Raw genomic sequence first — 20,527 nt, 5'->3', positions numbered from 1 at the left:
GAGAGAGAGAGAGATGGTTTGTTTAGTGAGATATATGACTGGGAAAAAAGTGGTAGTAGATGAGAATTCGAACTGGAAAAGTATTGGCAATGTAGTAATTAAGCAAAGCGAGAGAGAGGGAGGGAGAAAATATGAAAAGCAGCCAGGCAAGAAGGGGGATAGCAATCAAATTTTGGAACTAGTAGTATATATGCTCAGTTGTATGAGATTTGAAAACACAGAAAAGTAGTGGTCAAAGTCCACCCCCAGACCCAGATTGAATAATCTGCATCCATGGCCACTAGCTAGGGTTGTATTCTTTGATAGATTTGAAAAGGGTCAAGGGAGGAAGGCAGACGATACTGTCCCTTTCTGGCTTTCTATAATTTTCTCCTCCTTCGATTCCCACGTAGGCACTTCTGCTCTTTCCATCTTATATGTTTCTTATTCCATTTCCCACATGGTAAAATTACCATGTCTTTATCTAGCTGCCAACATATATGATCTCGCATTTACCTATCAATTTCCTTTTAGTCTTTCTGATAACAAGAATATACATGATGACTAACAATCACGTTATGCATGTTTAGTTAGGAGTTTATTCGTTTTGGTATGAGATCATGACTAAATAGTTACCGTTAATAAAATAAAATAAATGCACGCTTCTAACTAAAATTTTTCTTTCAATTGTTAACACGATATATAATGACCGTTGCCGCTACACATTTTCATCCAAAGTGGTATCAATATCCATTCTTCGATGCAAAGGCTAGCTAGGGGGTACATTGGCTTTGTGTTCAAATGATCTGGCTTATAGAAGCTTCTCTTTGATATAGCTAGATTCAAGTAGCAGTTGGAAACTTAAGAGTGAGCGCGCTAGATGAGAGTATCTATCTTGCTACAAGGTCTGTCTGCATGACTACTCTTACATTCACACTATCATATATATATGTATATGTCCTTTTCATATGTACAAGTCTTTCACTCTAGAAAAATTTGACAAGTCCGAGCTGCCGCAAGGACACTGCTGGTTATCAAGAGACATCCTATTTTGGCTACAGTTAAGGTTGGACTGTAATATATATAATCGCAAACTTAGATTTTGCTTTAGTTATTAGAGTTGTTTAGGGTTTAGGTGAGAAAGAAGGTAATGACTATGTTATCAAACGTAAATTAATTAAGCGTACAAAGTTGATAGCTAGCTAGGGCTTATAATTAGCTTCTTGTTGTAAAGAACGAGAAGAGGCAAGATGAGTATGTATAAATTAATTTGTGTTACTTAGAGAGAATTATGAGAGCTGAGCTTGAAATACTTAATTACAGTTTGTTTATTGGGTAAAATATTGTATAGTCCTTGTGGTTTGAAGTCGATATATGTCCAGTTATTGTGGTTTTATTTTAATCTGAATGATCCTTAAAGTCATGATTTTTCATCTAAATGGTCATTCCGTCAATTTTCTTAATTAAATTGCTGATGTGGCCGTTAAAAATTACAATGTCTTTAACGACTACATCAGTATTCCAACAGAAAAAATTGACGAAAATACTATTTGGATGAAAAATCATGACTTTAAGGACCATTCAAATTAAAATATATAAAACCACAATAACTGATCGAATATATGTCGACTTCAAACCACAAAAACTAAACAAATTTCAATTCTTGTTTCTTTCTTGGGTCTACAATTGGTTTCTTGATATAAATCTAAAAATTGGTGAATAGATCGATAATCCGGGATCACATAGTGACAGTGTGAACATCATAGAAATCTCATAATTTATACCTATATATATTGAATGTGAACATCATATAAAAATCTCATAATTTATACCTATATATATTGAATGTGAACATCATATAAATCTCATAATTTATACCTATATATATTGAATAGTTCTGAAGATTTCAGGACAAGTATTCCGAAGAAAATAACTCAATTAGAGGACCACCCATGAAAAATAAAACCCAGTAGTTCCAAGTCTCCAACTACCCTCGTTTCAGGTGGGCGGGGTCAAATGCTTGACCCAGCTAGGCATATTGTCGTTGGTGAATTCTCAGACGGACGATTTGTAAGAGAAGCATAGCCACCAATTGGTATATATATACTAGTCTCAATCGAAAATATTGGTATATTAATCCTATCTCTTAAGGTCCTTCATCATTAGAAGTTTAGAACTGGTATATATTTTCTGTGTGTCAAATCTCTCTTTCACTGTCTAAATCCAGTCTGAACTGAAATTACATCGTTACGATTAATTGTTTCGTTTCTTGTTTTTTTTTTTTTTTTTTTTTTTTAATTACTAACAAGGATTAGGCGTATTGGTTTCACACATTCATCACGACTACCTAGCATCAATGCTTGTTCGTTCCCTCTTGGATTCTTATGATTGTTTATTTCCAAAGCAATATTGATATGAACTTTTGGTACATCCTTTTGTTAGAGCATCTTTTAGGGTAAATAGTCTCAATTAGCCAATCAAACGTACGTGGACACACCTAAAAATTAAACTTAACTAGCTAGAGTTTGGGGAGCATTGCTTGACTTCAAGAGAAATTAAACAAGGCTAGTTCTTCTAACTCAGCTCATTGTTAGCCCAACATATATGTTGAACCACTACCAAAACATTCCCATTTGCATAAGTAATTATCATGAAACTGAATCTGATCGAATTAGTAAAATTAGGCAGATCAATTAATAGGACTTACCTTTTCTTTCTCTTCCAGTTCCAGTTTAGGTAAGTTTAGTTCTCAGTAACTTTCACGTACTTAAAATTTTCCTAGCAGAAATAGCTTTCCTACTTCCAAGCCAAAGACAAACCAATCTCAACGCTAGCTTCTATATATAATCCAGAAATCAAGAAAACAGTCTCTACTTGCATGTTGATTAATTTCTCCCTCCGATCCTCTAACTCGTTTCAAGAATGGAAGAGAAAAGCTCGTCGTCGGAACTTAAAAGCAGTAATCCTCTTGATTTTGTACTTCTAGACGTCCCGGACTTGAATGTTCAACCAAGAGAGAAGCTGGCACCTCTTGCTCTTCTCACGGATTCGGATGATCGACCAAGAAGCTCTAGTGTGGATTCTCTTCTTCTCTCAGACTTGAATGACGAACCAAGAAACCCTAGCAGTACTGTGACATCTCTTGATCTGTTTCCGGACTTGAATGATGAGCCAACAGACATTGTCGATTTCGTGGACTTGAATCAGGAGCAAAGAAACCCTAGTGTGGTAACCCTCGATCTGTTTCCATCATCAAAAGAAGATGACGAAGAGGAACGCTCAACAACACCGAGTCGACTCGCTATTAGTACTACTCCATGTTCGTTAAACAATAACGTAGTCTCCTGCTGTAGCAGCACCACTACTCAAGTACAAGAAGAAACGGTTCTCTTACAAAGCAAAGATATTGTTCCCACGATCATGGATTTTGTCCACACTCCTCCTCATGTTCCTAGTGTTTCCATTAAGAGAAAACCAATGGACATAGACTACTCGTCTCCTCATGATCCTAACCCAAAAGCACCAAAGCGTAAGAAGAATGCTGCTCATCCTTCTGACCGTCGGAAACCTAGAAAGAGCTTTGCTCCTCAATCGGAAGAACAATGTGAAAAGTGCGGGGCCATGGATAAGACTCTCTGCCGTAATATGAAGGTGTCGATCATGCTGACGGTGAAGAACATTCCGCCAAAGGAAGCCGGAAGTTTAGGTGATATAGAAGAGCTAGCAGAAGAATTTATGCAACAACTTGACATGAGAATGAAGGGAAACAGCCAACAAAGGGTGCAGCGTAACCGTCTTGCTTTTGAGACAGAACATGTCGTTCTTATCCAATAGAGCATGTAAACGAAGCAAGCTTACAGTGTCGCTTCGCTTTAAGTTCTTGAAAAATAATGTAATTCGTAATTTATGGTTTCGTTTGCTGATCATGGTTTACTCAATATAATTATCCTTTGTGGCCTCTAAAGCTGTACACATGTGTTCTTAGCTAGCTAGACTGTGAGATTGTCTCTGTTTCAGTGATCGAAGGCTCAAGTCACACCAACAAAATAAAATGGAGAAGAATGCAACACCTAGCATTTAGAGGCGTTGACACGTTGCAATCCACACTTATGTGGCAATTTTCCTCTCATGTTCACTGATACCCACACTTGCCACACATAAAGAAGAATGCAACACTTCTAAAGGTCACACTAGGTCATTTGCTCCATATTGTTGTTGTGAGTGTTTCTTCACGTTTTACAGTAATAGAACTTCACTTTCCTCTTATGCGAGAAACTTTTAGTTTTTTTTATAGACAAAGCTATGATATATATGTTGAAAACTTGAAGTATTGAAGTAAGTTTGATGAAGTAATATCAATTAAGTTTGCAAATCTACTTAATCTAGGGTTCAGAACATCAGGAATCCATGACACTCTTTTTTTAGGAAAATTTTCGCGATTCCCTTGCCCTTAGATCGTGGGGGTAAAACGGACTTGTCAACGTTGAGAATCCTGCAAACTGTAGGGCTCAATTTGTAACACACTACTCTGGTCTCTGGCCAATTGCAAGCAAGAGACTTTAAGAGAGAAGCCTCAGTAAACTGTGTTGCAGAGCAAAACAGAAGCAAAGCCATAACCTTTAAGTCAGTCAGTCAGTCAATCCACCTGTCTCTAGTTTTCCATTTAATTTAATGCTGCTCTCAAATTCTTATTCTTTAACTTCCCCAAAGTTCCCATCGCCAAAACTCACTCTTCACCACAATCGCAGCCCAAAACGAATCGTCAGAATGTCCCAGACTTCCGAAAACCCAGGTAAGAAAATCTCATATCATCTATCTGATTCAAGAATCAATCTTTTCTTATTGAAATGAAATGATGAAAGAATCAATCTTAGAGCACTGAAACTATGAACTTTTAGTTACAAACGTTGTTTGTTTGTTAATTGCAGTGAAGCAGCAACTGAAAATCATCGTACCCAACAAACACGGTGAGAAACTTGTTGGCTTATTACATGACACAGGTTCTGGGGAGATTGTAATCTTATGTCACGGTTTTCGATCCTCCAAGGTTAGCCTTTGTGATATATATGAAATGTGCTTGTTTCTTTTGAGATTGGAGTTACAGCTTCATTGATTAGGAGAATGACTATGAAAATTTGATTGGTTATTAGAATTCTATAATGCTGGGTAGATTACATAATCAGATAAGTTTTATAGGCTCTCTCTTTGATTTCCAGGAAACGAAGAGTATTGCCAACATTGCTGTTGCATTGGAGAATGAAGGAATTAGTTCGTTTCGTTTTGACTTTGCTGGAAATGGGTAAGGCTGTGAATCTTGGTTTCTGAGTTTTATAGGTTTTATGAACGGTTTCAGTGCAGACATTGTGATGGTGTTGATTTAGCTTTGGTATTTTTGTTTTCAGGGAAAGTGAAGGTATATTTCAGTATGGTCACTATCGTAGAGAGGCCGACGACTTGCATGCTGTAGTCCAACACTTCTCTGGGGAAAATCGTGTTCCAAGTGCAATTCTTGGGCACAGTAAAGGTGTGTTTGATTGCTCTGAAATTCTTGTGAAAATTCGCTCTTAGTGAAACTCATTTTAGACTACCAACAGTTTGCTTTTAGTACATGGTACTTGTTTATCTTATGCCAAAATCATTGCTGAAAATGCTGCTGCAGGAGGCGATGTTGTACTCCTATATGCTTCCAAGTATCATGACATTCCTACTGTTGTCAATGTTTCTGGGCGTTATGATATGAAGAGAGGCGTTAAAGAACGGTTTGGAGAAGACTTTATGGAAACAATCAAGAAGGAAGGATTCTTTGATGTTCAGGATAAGAGAGGTAATTTGCTAATCTACTTTATGTGCGGTGATCTCCAAAAACTCCTTTGGTAGGGTAGAAATAGCCTAAATAAATATTTCAACTGTTTTATAGTTTGTATTCATTTGCTTTCTGGAATCAGTACAATGTTATCTGCATTGTTACTTTATAAAACAGATCCAAGGTTCTAGAGTGCTACCTTGGCCTATACTATCTGACTATTTGTACCATAGTTGCTTTCATGTTTCCTTCCCTTCATCAATTTTTGACGAATTGTGGTTCCATTGATAATGTTGAAGGACCAACATGCCTGTATTTTGAATTCGGGAAAGAATTATGTATTTAATATCAATATTGTTTATAGTTGCAACTTGTGAATCAAAAGACTATCTATGCTTTTGACATCTTACTAGGCAGAGTGACTGATAAGACAATGCCTGAAGAGTAGATGCTTTTGCTAACCTAGAGATAAACTAACCTGTCAGAGTGAATGTGAGATATTCTTGAAGTCTGGCTGCTTTACCTTGAATAGTAAATGATATATGCAATTTCTCTCAGACGTACGCACATACGCAAGGTGATATGCTGGCCTTTCACACAGCTAATGGATATTATGCTTGCAGGAAGTTATCGTGTGACCGAGGAAAGTTTGATGGATCGCCTAAGTACAGATATGCATGAAGCGTGCCTTCAGATTGACAAAGATTGTCGGTAAGCAAACTATAGCAAAATTCATCTTGTGTTCAACATTTTCCTTTTCCCTCCTGCTTGTTTCCCTTTTTTTGCACTTGTGCATGACCAAGTTCTCGGTGATAATTATACAGGGTGTTAACTGTCCACGGGTCTGCTGATGAAGTCATTGCTATTGAAGATGCGTTAGAGTTTGCGAAGATTATACCTAACCACAAATTACATATCGTAGAGGGAGCTAACCATAACTACAGCTCACATCAAGCCGAGTTAGCATCAGTTGTTGTGGACTTCATAAAGACATCACTGCAGCAGGACAAGCAGCCTACTTCCTAGCTGGTCCTGCTATACCAATCAGTGTACAATTTGCCTGGTGGTTGATTCTTTCCCCTGAAGTTTTAACAAAGTTGTTCATTACAGTTTTTCATATCAACTATTGTTGGACTCACCTCCACGTTCATAACTGCCGACAACCTTCCTTGGCCGACTTGGTGCTGTGCCGTAGAAACAAGATACTTAATGACCTCAATTATGGTTCAATTCTTAGAGGAATTATACTCCCCTCTCTATTGTGTATGCCAATCAATGTTATACATGTATAGGGGTTGTCCTGTAAACTTGATACATTTCTGTATGGAACCATTTAAAAAAAAAAAAAAAAAAAATTCTTGTAGCTTTGTCAATCTAGTCATTTTTCTTCAGATTCATCAAGATTGATTGCAATAATGCTCCCAGCTTAACAATTCTAAATACAAATATTAGGTACTTGTTGTCATTGCTCATCTCTCAGAAAAAAATAAAAATAAATAAAACAATTGATGGGCATCTTAAGAAAGGTTTTTGCCGACGAATATTGGTCGGCCAAAAGGCCCAAAACTGTTTGACCAAACTTTAGTGAACTGAAGAAGACTGAGCTCTGGAAGCAAAGACAGTTTATCACTTTATCTTGAGTTGTTATACTTGTAACTTGTAAGCTTCATTGAGTACTCCTGCTCTGAAATTCTTCAACTTCCATATAGCATCTGTTCACCAAAAATCTACGATATTCACCAGAATCGCACCCAAAAGAGAGGATCTTGAAGTAAATGGCAGAGGCTGCTCAAAACCCAGGTAATCAATTTCTTCATATATGTTTCCTTTATAGTGAAGTATGAATCTTTGTTATTTGTGTGCAAAGTGCTGAGAGATTGTGAACTGTTTCAGTGACCCAGCAGGAGAAAATCATTGTAACCAACAAACATGGTGAAAAGCTTGTGGGCTTATTACATGACACTGGTTCTGGGGATATTGTAATCCTATGCCATGGTTTTACAGCCACCAAGGTTGGTCTTTTCTTCAGATTTCAAATATTGTTGTTTAAATTTTTGGTTATTTAAAAAACCAAAAATAACCATGAAATTTAGATTTTTGGATATATCACTTGATTAGGGTAATGTGACATCATATCTTTCTTGATTTCCAGGAAGACCCTATTATGGTGAACCTTGCCGTTGCATTGGAAAATGAAGGAATTAGTTCCTTTCGGTTTGATTTTTCTGGAAATGGGTGAGTGCTAATAAGTTTAAACTCTTGAATTTTTTAGGTTCTGTGAAGAAACTAAGTTGTGTTTACGGAACTCTTGAAGCTGTAAGTGAGGCCCCGAATTTAGTTGGCAATCTTCTGATGAAGAACAGCCTTGGTAAATTCAGATCTTTATGTTACATTCATGTTGATTTAGCTGTGTTAATTTGGGTTTGCAGGGAAAGTGAAGGCATCTTTGAGTATGGTAACTATAGGAAAGAAGCTGATGACTTACATTCTGTAGTTGAACACTTTTTAGGGAAAAGCCGTGTTGCAAGTGTAATTTTGGGGCACAGCAAAGGTGCGTTGGTTGGTTCCCATTATCAATATGTGAAATCTTTCGATTCAGAATAGAGGAAATCACTAATAGAAAGTTTGGAATACTACTCATTGTCTGGACAATACGTTAACTTTAGGTCTATATGGTCTTAGCAGCTTAGTTGTCACCAAAGTTATTGTTGATAGATCAGTTGCTGTTGATATTGGGTATAACCACCATATAAAAACACAGTATTTCTGTAGCATGTGTTAAGAAATTTGCTATAAAATGTTACAGGAGGTGATGTAGTGCTTCTGTATGCTTCCAAGTATCATGACATCCGTACTGTTGTCAATGTTTCTGGACGTTATGATCTGAAGAAAGGCATTGCAGAACGCTTGGGGAAAGACTTTATGGAATTGATCAAGAAGGAAGGCTTCCTTGATATCAAAAATAACACAGGTAACTTCTAATTCTTCATGCCTTGTGTTTCCAGGCATTCATATCTAAGACTAGAGATGGCCGGAATGGAGAAGTATATTGATATAAACCTTTCAGTTACTGTGGTTTGTCTTCAGTTAGTTTGTGGACACAAAAATCATCCACAATGCTAAGCATGTCTAAGAATTCATATGCTTCTTGAGTATATCACTGTGATCACTTGTCAACCAATGATGATGAGCCAGCTTACCCTGATTTTATTCCTTTGTATTCATACTATAGTGATCACTGGTCTTAGATAGAAGACTATAGCATGCCTTAGCAATACTATTGATTATTAGAGTCATGAATTGCGAGTCAGAATTTGAACCATGACAGACAAAAGACTATCATCCACATACATACATACACACAAAAAGGAGCAATGTGTATGTGGCACTCATTAATTGGATTATCTGCTTGGCTGCTTGTAGGAGGTGTTGCTTTTCATGTGACTGAAGAAAGTTTGATGGATCGCCTTAGTACTGATATGCATGAAGCATGCCTTCAGATTGGCAAAGAATGCCAGTAAGAAAATTGTAATCAAACCTGTCTTCTTTTATTGGTTTGTCTTCATGAGTTTATGCATGACCAAGTTTATTGTACGTACAGGGTGTTGACGGTCCATGGATCTGATGATGAGGTCATCCCTGTGGATGATGCAGTGGAGTTCTCCAAGATAATACCTAACCACAAATTACATATTGTGCGAGGAGCTAATCATTGTTACACCTCGCATCAGGCTGAGTTAGCTTCAGTTGTGGTGGACTACATAAAGACAGTTCTGCAGCAGGACAAGGCAACTTCCAACTAGGTACTCTATGCCAAGCAGAATATAAATTCCTGAAGTTTTACCTGTTGAAAATTGGGTGCCTGGGGGTTCCATGAGCTTGATGTTGTTGGATGCACACATATATGTATTGCCATAAGTCTGTGCTCATTAGTAACACCCGTATCTTATCATGTTGATTCGGAAAAAATTGTCTGGGGGTTCAGCTGTCACATTTTTGTCTGTCAAGAAAGTTATTTTTCCATTTCGTTGCCATGATCTGTTTCATGCAATATTCGAGAACTTGAGGATGCAAACCAGTAAGTTAACTCAACAGTTGTTCAGTGATGGTTGTTGCATTGTTGTGAACTTTATTCTGTCCATATGCGACATCGTTTTGCAACTCTAAATGCTTGATTAGTTTCCTCACTGGAAAAAGTGCAAACTTCATTTTAACATACAATGCTGTAAACCATCGGCGACCAGCCTATTATCCAAGCTATTGCAGCTACCTCCTCTGCTCTATAATTGCCTTCCGCATCTGGCACTCGTACTAGTGAGTCTGGTTTGTAGTTAAATCTTCGACATGACATTTCAACAATTTCTTCCTGGGCAAGTTTACTTGGTTATGCAAATGCCATCTTGGTCTTGCACAGCTTCTTCGTTGAGCTTATCCTTGTGCAAATGCAGATGTGCTGATGTGCTGATGAGCTATCCGTCTGCCATACTAGCATAAAATAGTAGGATCAAAATGTTCAAAGAGAAACTCTTAGCAGATATTATCATATTATTTATATGAGAAAGACCAGCCAAATTTAGAACTTTTATAGTGAAACCTTGCCAGAAATAACTCTAAAACTGAAGACATTCCAAAAGAAGCTTATATAACTAAGATGAGCTGTAAACTTAATGCATAGCATTAGATACTTCCATCGCCTTGCCTTTCGAGGCTAGTTAGCTTTGTGATCTTCCCATTTAACTCTTCCGCTGTCAAAGTTCCCTTCACCCACAGGAAATGGGACTAGTTAGCTTTGCCATTTCTGATATTTCTTAGAATAATCTGTGCATGCATCTCATGTAAATAGTCAATTCACGACCTGGGTCTGAACCCCTCATCTCCAGTAGTCTATTTTATATGAAATATCAAGCTCATACATTTGGCAATAATTTGATTCATGCTTGTCCACGTGTTGAACAACAAATTATCTTCAATCATTATGTCTGCAGCTGGCTATAGCTTATATATAAAAGGTTCGGTACTAACTTGGGTTACCCAAACTCAGCTGTGAAGAGAAGCAAAGACTGGTAGTTTCCGTTTGCCTTCTTGCTGCTCTCAAATTCTTTACCTATCTCTGTTGCTGATTCCTTTCCCTTCACCAAGTGATTCTTGGAATAACATGGCAGAGGCTGCACAGATGCTAGGTAAGAATTTCATCATGTCATTCATATTTTAGCAATTTGACATTGTATAAAAACACATCTGTGCGTATTTCAATTTGCATAAAAAATAAGAAATCTGAAGAACTGAAACTATGAACTTTTTTATCTGTGGCTAGAATCTAGATCACTCTCACCAAGTTAGCAATTTTTTTGAGAAAACTAAATTGGTGGTTTTGTGAACTGGACTGTTTCAGTGAGCCAGAAGCAGAAAGTCCTTGTGACCAACAAACATGGTGAAAAGCTGGTCGGCTTATTACATGAGAACGGTTCAAGAGAGATTGTGATATTGTGCCATGGAGCTAGAGCCTCAAAGGTTGGTTTTTGTGATTGCTTTTGTCTTTCTAAAGCGTAATTTTTCCAGAGTTATTAGGAATGTGTTAATGATTTGACTCAGTTGAGTTGTTTCCTCACATATTTTTTTAATCACAGACTCACAGTGCAAAGTTGTTTTCTATCATGAAATTTGACACTACATACACAAAATTGATGAAACAACTTTGCGTGTAAACTATAATGTAGTACCTCATTCATTCTTTGTGTGTATACTTTTGAGCTTATGTCTCTTGATTTTCCAGGACCATTTTATTATTGAGAACCTTGCTGTTGCGTTGGAAAAGGAAGGAATTAGTTCCTTCCGTTTTGATTTTTCTGGAAATGGGTAAGTTAGCTGTGTTTAATTCCTATAAACTTCTTGAACTTGGAAGGTTTTGTGATAATTCAACTGTGTGCACCTCTTTGATGGGCAATTGATGGGCATCTTAAGAAAGGTTTTTGCCGACGAATATTGGTTGACCAAAAGGCCTAAAACTGTTTGTCTTTTGACCAAACTTTAGTGAACTGAAGACTGAAGACGGTTTATCTTTTGTGATTATACTTGTAAGTTGTAACTTGTAAGCTTCATTGAGTACTCCTGCTCTGAAATTCTTCAACTTCCATATAGCTTCTGTTCACCAAAAATCTACGATCTTCACCAGAATCGCACCCAAAAGTGAGGCTCTTGAAGTAAATGGCAGAGGCTGCTCAAAACCCAGGTAATCAATTTCTTCATATATGTTTCCTTTATAGTGAAGTATGAATCTTTGTTATTTGTGTGCAAAGTGCTGAGAGATTGTGAACTGTTTCAGTGAGCCAGCAGGAGAAAATCATTGTAACCAACAAACATGGTGAAAAGCTTGTGGGCTTATTACATGACACTGGTTCTGGGGATATTGTAATCCTATGCCATGGTTTTACAGCCACCAAGGTTGGTCTTTTCTTCAGATTTCAAATATAGTTTTTAAAATTTTTGGTATATCTCTGTAGTATATGACTATGCTAATATTCTATCATGAAATTTATATTTTTGGATATATCACTTGATTAGGGTAATGTGACGGCATGTCTTTCTTGATTTCCAGGAATACCCTATTATGGTGAACCTTGCTGTTGCATTGGAAAATGAAGGAATTAGTTCCTTTCGGTTTGATTTTTCTGGAAATGGGTGAGTGCTAATAAGTTTAAACTCTTGAATTTATTAGGTTCTGTGAAGAAACTAAGTTGTGTTTATGGAACTCTTGAAGCTGTAAGTGAGGCCCCGAATTTAGTTGGCAATCTTCTGATGAAGAACAGCGTTGGTAAATTCAGATCTTTATGTTACATTCATGTTGATTTAGCTGTGTTAATTTCGTTTTGCAGGGAAAGTGAAGGCATCTTTGAGCATGGTAACTATAGGAAAGAAGCTGATGACTTACATTCTGTAGTTGAACACTTCTCAGGGACAAGCCGTGTTGCAAGTGTAATTTTGGGGCACAGCAAAGGTGCATTGGTTGGTTCCCATTATCAATATGTGAAATCTTTCGATTCAGAATAGAGGAAATCACTAATAGAAAGTTTGGAATACTACTCATTGTCTAGACAATACGTTAACTTTAGGTCTGTATTGTCTTAGCAGCTTAGTTGTCACCAAAGTTATTGTTGATAGATCAATTGCTGTTGATATTGGGTATAACCACCATATAAAAACACGGTATTTCTGTAGTATGTGTTAAGAAATTTGGTATAAAATGTTACAGGAGGTGATGTAGTGCTTCTGTATGCTTCCAAGTATCATGACATCCGTACTGTTGTCAATGTTTCTGGACGTTATGATCTGAAGAAAGGCATTGCAGAACGCTTGGGGAAAGACTTTATGGAATTGATCAAGAAGGAAGGCTTCGTTGATATCAAGAATAACACAGGTAACTTCTAATTCTTCATGCCTTGTGTTTCAAGACATTCATATCTAAGACTAGAGATGGCCGGAATGGAGAAGTATATTGATATAAACCTTTCAGTTACTGTGGTTTGTCTTCAGTTAGTTTGTGGACACAAAAATCATCCACAATGCTAAGCATGTCTAAGAATTCATATGCTTCTTGAGTATATCACTGTGATCACTTGTCAACCAATGACGACGAGCCAGCTTACCCTGATTTTATCCCTTTGTATTCATACTATAGTGATCACTGGTCTTAGATAGAAGACTATAGCATGCCTTAGCAATACTATTGATTATTAGAGTTATGAATTACGAGTCAAAATTTGAACCATGACAGACAAAAGACTATCATCCACATCCATATATACATACACACAAAAAGGAGCAATGTGTATGGTGGCACTCATCAATTAGATTCTCTGTTTGACTGCTTGTAGGAGGTGTTGCTTTTCGTATGACTGAAGAAAGTTTGATGGATCACCTTAGTACTGATATGCATGAAGCATGCCTTCAGATTGGCAAAGAATGCCAGTAAGAAAATTGTAATCAAACCTGTCTTCTTTTATTGGTTTGTCTTCGTGAGTTTATGCATGACCAAGTTTATTGTACGTACAGGGTGTTGACGGTCCATGGATCTGATGATGAGATCGTCCCTGTGGATGATGCAGTGGAGTTCTCCAAGATAATACCTAACCACAAATTACATATTGTGCGAGGAGCTAATCATAGTTACACCTCGCATCAAGCTGAGTTAGCTTCGGTTGTGGTGGACTACATAAAGACAGTTCTGCAGCAGGACGAGGCAACTTCCAACTAGGTACTCTATGCCAAGCAGAATATAAATTCCTGAAGTTTTACCTGTTGAAAATTGGGTGCCTGGGGGTTCCATGAGCTTGATGTTGTGGGATGCACACATATGCATTGCCATAAGTCTGCTTATTAGTAACACCCGTATCTTATCATGTTGGTTCGGAGAAAATTTGTCTGGGGGTTCAGCTGTTACATATTTGTCTGTGAAGAAAATTATTTTCCATTTCGTTGCCATGATCTGTTTCATGCAATATTCGAGAACTTGAGGATGCAAACCAGTAAGTTAACTCGAAAGTTGTTCAGTGATGGTTGTTGCTTTGTTGTGAACTTTATTCTGTCCACATGTGACATCGTTTTGCAACTCTAAATGCTTGATTAGTTTCCTCACTGGAAAAGGTGCAAACTTCATTTTAACATACAATGCTGTAAACCATCGGCGACCAGCCTATTATCCAAGCTATTGCAGCTACCTCCTCTGCTCTATGATTGCCTTCCGCATCATGGCACTCATACTAGTGAGTCTGGTTTGTTGTTAAATCTTCGACATGACATTTCAACAATTTCTTCCTGGGCAAGTTTACTTAGTTATGCAAATGCCATCTTGGTCTTGCACAGCTTCTTCGTTGAGCTTATCCTTGTGCAAATGCTGATGTTCTGATGAGCTATACGTCTGCCATACTGGCATAAAATAGCAGGATCAAAATGTTCAAAGAGAAACTCTTAGCAGATATTATTTATATGAGAAAGACCAGCCAAATTAAGAACTTTTATAGTGAAACCTTGCCAGAAATAACTCTGAAACTGGAGACATTCCAAAAGAAGCTTATATAACTAAGATGAGCTGTATACTTGATGCATAGCATTAGATACTTCCATCGCCTTGCCTTTCAAGGCTAGTTAGCTTTGTGATCTTCCCATTTAACACTTTTGCTGTGTAAGTTCCCTTCACCCACAGCAGAAATGGGACTAGTTAGCTTTGCCATATCTGATATTTCTTAGAATAATCTGTGCATGCATCTCATGTAAATAGTCAATTCACGACCTGGGTCTGAACCCCTCATCTCCACTGGTCTATTTTGTATGAAATATCAAGCTCATACTGTGAAAAAACTGAAGGCAAAGCTTGCATAAATTTTCTGATATTTGTTCTTGGTAAGTAATAAGGTTACAAACCTAAACTATAAATAGAAGAAGTTGGATGAGAAACACACTTCATCACCCGTATCTCTTACACACAAGACTAACTTAAAGTAACAAGGTAGCATAGCTACGACACTAAGACTAAAAACACCATGTTGCTTTAGGAGACCAGCAGCAGTCACCATGCTGCTGCAAAAGAGGAGACCAGCAGTTGTATACAACCCATAAGTAGCTGTCACACACTTACACAATCTCACACCTCTAAAGTCAACTTAAACTAAACTGAACTAATCTCTTACACAACAACTCTAATATACATTTGAACTAATCTCTTACACAACAACTCTAATATACAAGTAACGTAAAGTGTACATGTAACGTATAAATAGTAAACGGTAAGCCTGGAAGGAGACCACAACAGCCATGTATCCTCAGATCTAGAAGACCACAACACCCATATATCCTTCAAATACAACCATTCTTGCATACCACAGCTGTACCTCCAATATTCCTCCAATCTCTCCTCCAATACATACATTTGGCAATAATTTGATTCATGCTTGTCCCACGTGTTGAACAACAAATTTTCTTACTTCAATCATTATGTCTGCAGCTGGCTATAGCTTATATATAAAAGGTTCGGTACTAACTTGGGTTACCCAAACTCAGCTGTGAAGAGAAGCAAAGACTGGTAGTTTCCATTTGCCTTCTTGCTGCTCTCAAATTCTTTACCTATCTTTGTTGCTGATTCCTTTCCCTTCACCAAGTGATTCTTGGAATAACATGGCAGAGGCTGCACAGATGCTAGGTAAGAATTTCATTATGTCATTCATATTTTAGCAATTTGACATTGTATAAAAACACGTCTGTGCGTATTTCAGTTTGCATAAAAAATAAGATATCTGAAGAACTGAAACTATGAACTTTTTATCCGTGTGGCTAGAATCTAGATCACTCTCACCAAGATAGCAATTTTTTTGAGAAAACTTAAATGGTGGTTTTGTGAACTGGATAGTTTCAGTGAGCCAGAAGCAGAAAGTCCTTGTGACCAACAAACATGGTGAAAAGCTGGTTGGCTTATTACATGAGACTGGTTCAAGGGAGATTGTGATATTGTGCCATGGAGCTAGAGCCTCAAAGGTTGGTTTTTGTGATTGCTTTGTCTTTCTAAAGCGTAATTTTTCCAGAGTTATTAGGAATGAGTAAATGATTTGACTCAGTTGAGTTGTTTCGTCACATATTTTTTTTAATCACAGACTCACAGTGCAAAGTTGTTTTCTTTCATGAAATTTGACACTACATACACAAAATTGATGAAACAATTTTGCATGTAAACTATAATGTAGTACCTCATTCATTCTTTGTGTGTAAACTTTTGTAGCTTATGTCTCTTGATTTTCCAGGACCATTTTATTATTGAGAACCTTGCTGTTGCGTTGGAAAAGGAAGGAATTAGTTCCTTCCGTTTTGATTTTGCTGGAAATGGGTAAGTTAGCTGTGTTTAATTCATATAAACTTCTTGAACTTAAATGGTTTTGTGATAATTCAACTGTGTGCACCTCTTTGATCAATCTCATAGTAGGATCAGAAAACATGTTATGACTCGGATATATCACATCTAAGAAATACAATTTTGCTGATTGAGTTGTGTTTTTGGTTTTCAGAGAGAGTGAAGGCACCTTTCAGTTTGGTCACATGAGGAGAGAAGCTGATGACTTGCATGCTGTAATCCAACACTTCTCCGGATCAAACCATGTAGTAAGTGCAATTTTCGGGCACAGTAAAGGTGCGTATCTTTGGTACTTGGTAGATCCATAAGTACTGATTTTGGATGTAACGATATTGAGAATACTGTATGCTACACGATGTTACTCAGGAGCCGGTGATGTCCTCCTCTATGCTTCAAAGTATCATGACATTCCTACGGTTGTTGAAGCTTCTGCACGCTATGACCCAAAGAAAGGCATTGAGAAACTTCTTGGGAAAGACTTTATGGAGAAGATAAAAAAGGATGGATTCATTGATATTGGTAATATGCTATTCATAGTTATGTGTGGTAGACAAAGAGGTCTAGAAAATAATACTACTTATAGCTGTCCTGTGATCTGCAAGTCAAAATTTGTAGCTTAAGATGAATGCAAAAGACTACATGCTTCCAGTAGGGGGCAGAGTCAATGTGTATGTGGCCTTTCACACATTGACAAACTCTTATGCTGGCAGGAAGTGCAAATTTTCGGGTGACTGAGGAAAGCTTGATGGATCGGCTAAGCACTGATATGCATGAATCATGCCTCAAAATTGACAAAGATTGCCGGTGAGCAACTGATCAACTAATTCTAGATTATATATATGTTTCCTTCTCTCTTTTATTTTTCATTTATTGCATCTTCTGGATGAGCAAGTTTATCGAGGATTCTGTTCTACAGGGTGCTGATAGTCCATGGATCTGCTGATGAGTCCATTCCAGTTGAAGATGCATTTGAGTTTGCCAAGATCATACCTAACCACAAAATACATATTATACAAGGAGCTGATCATTGTTACACGTCGCATCAAGCCGAGTTAGACACAGTTGTTGCGGACTTCATAAAGGCAGCTCTGCAGCAGGACAAATCTACTTCCAACTAGCTAGCAGGTACTCTGTGCCTAATCATCAGCATTCATTTTATGTTGTGCATGCTTCTGTGTTTCTTAAGATTTTTGACCTTTCTTATCTTATGATACTGAATTCTTTTCCAGATCTATTTTCTGTCTAAGATGTTGAAATTGTTGTCTTTCCATGATCTGGTGCATGAAATAATAAGTGAAGAACTTTATGATCCAAACATCATTTTCCCATGAATCAATGGAGTGCTTTCCTCAAAATGTAGTCATCACAAAATGCTGCATTAGTCAAGTCAAAATTTGAGGACCTGTCATAAACATGAGCTGCATCAGTCAAGTCAAAAATTAAAACTGCTGCAGTTCACTCTGCATTTTTATCACAGAAATAACCAAATTTAATCAGGAACATGGTCTGTCAAAAGGAAAAGGGAACAGATGTGAAATAACCATTCATATAGAGTTGCAGGTGATCACTAATATAATCACAGCTTGAAACTTTACATTAGAGCGCACTCGTACATATATTGGAGATAAAATTCTAACATAAACTCAAGATGAATCGGTAGAGAGACCACTAAATGTTGGTGTAATCCAAAGTGGGCTACCGTGCTCTTCCATAGAAATTTGAGGGCAAAGCTGCGCTATGGTTTTGTCTTCCATGTTGAAAATCCCCGTATCCAACGGCACTACTATATCATCATGAAGCCACCAATTTAGCCTTACCAAATCGTTGGTGTAGTATATACAATTCGGTTGACACCCAGGATGCTTTGAAGCTAAGACTGACATTGATTGACTGTTGCTACCTAAGAACAGTGCATTGTCTCCGATACTTTTTACCTCAACTAGGCTCACAACAGATCCACTTCTGTTGTTCAAAGTCAACTTGTAAACAGTAAATTTTTCCGTCCCCCACAATCTACCACCATCAGTAGTACTGCAGGCTTTTGGTTCAGCGTGTCTTCGAACACATAGCAAGTCTCCCTCAGTTGATTCAACAAGATAGGCTGTTCCAACATCATGATCATGTAGCCATTGGCCTGTATAACTTGCTTGCACTGAAGAGCCTTTACCATTGAATGTTATCACTTTAGATCGCGTGCCTCGGTTTGCAATGGCATAGACTCGCCCTTTATAGAATATAGCATCAGTGATCATCCAATCATCACCAACCGGCCGAGTCCAATACTTTCGTCCTCCTGTGACGAAAGCAAGCTCCGAACTATACATACTCCTCATGCATAACAATATCACCACATAATTGTCCGGATTCAAAGTCGGATCAGCAGACAAAACAACCTTGAACTTGTACAAGTCTTTTTTCTCAGGTAAGGGAAAAAGTGGGAGAGCAATGGACGACGTCCGTTGTGATCTGAAAGGGTTCAGGAGAGTTATACGTAAACTTGGATCATTCTTCGGAAAATTGTTGAACTCGTCTGACAGATTACGAACACCTCTAGCCAGCCAACCTTGGCCAGCGCCGGAATAAACACCCTCGGTCATCGTCCTATAAAGATAATTTCTGGGAATATGGAACCGAAAGTTGTTGTAGACTTTCTTTTCAGAAACACTGTACAGTATTGCTGCTTCTTTGGATTCTTCTTCTTTTTTAGGGATCATAAGCATGGGAACCAGTGTACGAGATGATGACGAGTGTTTATAGGAGTCTTTTGCAACAGAATTCCATCTCTTGCAGACGGCAGCAAAACGAACATGGTCAGTGGACTCGAACAACTTATCGAGAATCAGAAACATCAAATCTGAAGGAAGACTTGCCGCCCATTCTACCGAGTCCGGTGAAACGAGATCGTTACTAGAACTACAGCTCAAGGCAACAGCAGACATGTTAATCGATCCTCTTGATAATACGAGTAGACCTGTAAATGGACCGGATCTTAATTCGGATCCGCTCCGGATCCGTGGTTTTTAAACGGGTTTGGATCGAAAATTAGACCCGTTGATCCGTTAAGGACCCGGATCCGTTTACCCGTTTATTAAACGGATCGGATACGGATCGAGGTTGATCCGATCCGTTAAGGACTCGGATCCATTTAAAAATAATTAAATAATATTTTTATAAATATAATATTATTGATAAATATTAAATAATATAATAATTATTTAGATAACCTAAACGTCTAAATTACGTCTAAAGTATGATCATTTGATTAAGTTGAAGGTTACGATGCCTATGTTTTTTTTTTATGCTCTTTGCTAAATACATTGGAGATTTAGTATTTTGAATATATTAGTTTATTGTTAAGAAGTATTTTGGCCATGTAATTCAACTTTTGATGTAAACATTTATTTTGTTATAATATTTTATTAGTGTTTTATGAAAATTTATGATAAAATTAAGAAATTATTATTTAAAATTTGAAAATATTTATAATCATAAACGGATCGGATTAACGGGTCCGGTATCCGTTAACCCGCCAGATCCGGATTTGGATTTAGCTAACAAAGATCCGACGGGTAACGGGTCGGATCCGGATCCAAAATTTCTATTACGAATCCGGATCCGGATCTAGGTAGATCCGCTCCAAATCCGGTCCATTTACAGGTCTGAATACGAGTGACGCAGTAGGAACTAGGATTTATGGAGGGCTAACAGGTATTGAACGAAAATATGATAGGTGAGGCTACTAATGTTTAAGGATGCTTATAGAAAATATGATAGATGAGGCTACTAACGTTTAAGGATGTTTATATAATGGTAAAACCTAGTACAACTAGTAACCGACCCTAAAGTCATGG

The 20,527-nt window shown here is 37.6% G+C and overlaps 5 protein-coding genes across 5 annotated transcripts; 4 read left to right on the top strand and 1 right to left on the bottom strand.

The window, feature by feature from the left end:
* The first annotated feature begins 4,554 nt into the window (after positions 1-4,554).
* Positions 4,555-7,019, top strand: LOC101301234. Its single transcript, XM_004287522.1, has 7 exons — positions 4,555-4,771; positions 4,908-5,026; positions 5,196-5,278; positions 5,382-5,503; positions 5,639-5,803; positions 6,406-6,493; positions 6,607-7,019. Exons 1-7 carry the CDS (start codon positions 4,651-4,653, stop codon positions 6,806-6,808), a joined length of 900 nt encoding a protein of 299 aa, XP_004287570.1. The 5' UTR covers positions 4,555-4,650; the 3' UTR covers positions 6,809-7,019.
* A 355-nt stretch (positions 7,020-7,374) lies between these two features.
* Positions 7,375-9,819, top strand: LOC101300947. The gene is made up of 7 exons (XM_004287521.1): positions 7,375-7,582; positions 7,676-7,794; positions 7,935-8,017; positions 8,212-8,333; positions 8,589-8,753; positions 9,206-9,299; positions 9,384-9,819. The coding sequence occupies exons 1-7, from the start codon at positions 7,558-7,560 to the stop codon at positions 9,583-9,585; spliced, it is 810 nt and encodes a 269-aa protein (XP_004287569.1). The 5' UTR covers positions 7,375-7,557; the 3' UTR covers positions 9,586-9,819.
* Positions 9,820-10,928: 1,109 nt separating this feature from the next.
* LOC101300658 lies at positions 10,929-14,385 on the top strand. The gene is made up of 7 exons (XM_004287520.1): positions 10,929-10,962; positions 11,175-11,293; positions 11,556-11,638; positions 12,655-12,776; positions 13,032-13,196; positions 13,654-13,747; positions 13,832-14,385. Exons 1-7 carry the CDS (start codon positions 10,938-10,940, stop codon positions 14,031-14,033), a joined length of 810 nt encoding a protein of 269 aa, XP_004287568.1. The 5' UTR covers positions 10,929-10,937; the 3' UTR covers positions 14,034-14,385.
* A 1,343-nt stretch (positions 14,386-15,728) lies between these two features.
* Positions 15,729-17,948, top strand: LOC101300382 (uncharacterized protein YfhR-like). Its single transcript, XM_004287519.1, has 7 exons — positions 15,729-15,974; positions 16,182-16,306; positions 16,570-16,652; positions 16,831-16,952; positions 17,043-17,195; positions 17,387-17,480; positions 17,593-17,948. The coding sequence occupies exons 1-7, from the start codon at positions 15,950-15,952 to the stop codon at positions 17,792-17,794; spliced, it is 804 nt and encodes a 267-aa protein (XP_004287567.1). The 5' UTR covers positions 15,729-15,949; the 3' UTR covers positions 17,795-17,948.
* A 371-nt stretch (positions 17,949-18,319) lies between these two features.
* Positions 18,320-19,615, bottom strand: LOC101302877. Its single transcript, XM_004288906.1, has one exon. It carries the CDS (start codon positions 19,613-19,615, stop codon positions 18,320-18,322), a length of 1,296 nt encoding a protein of 431 aa, XP_004288954.1.
* Between the last annotated feature and the right edge of the window lie 912 nt (positions 19,616-20,527).

Source organism: Fragaria vesca, linkage group LG1 (assembly GCF_000184155.1).
Source record: "Fragaria vesca subsp. vesca linkage group LG1, FraVesHawaii_1.0, whole genome shotgun sequence".
NCBI lineage: Eukaryota > Viridiplantae > Streptophyta > Magnoliopsida > Rosales > Rosaceae > Fragaria > Fragaria vesca.
The sequence above is the reverse complement of the archived record's forward strand: the minus strand, read 5'-3'. Positions and strand labels throughout refer to the sequence as shown.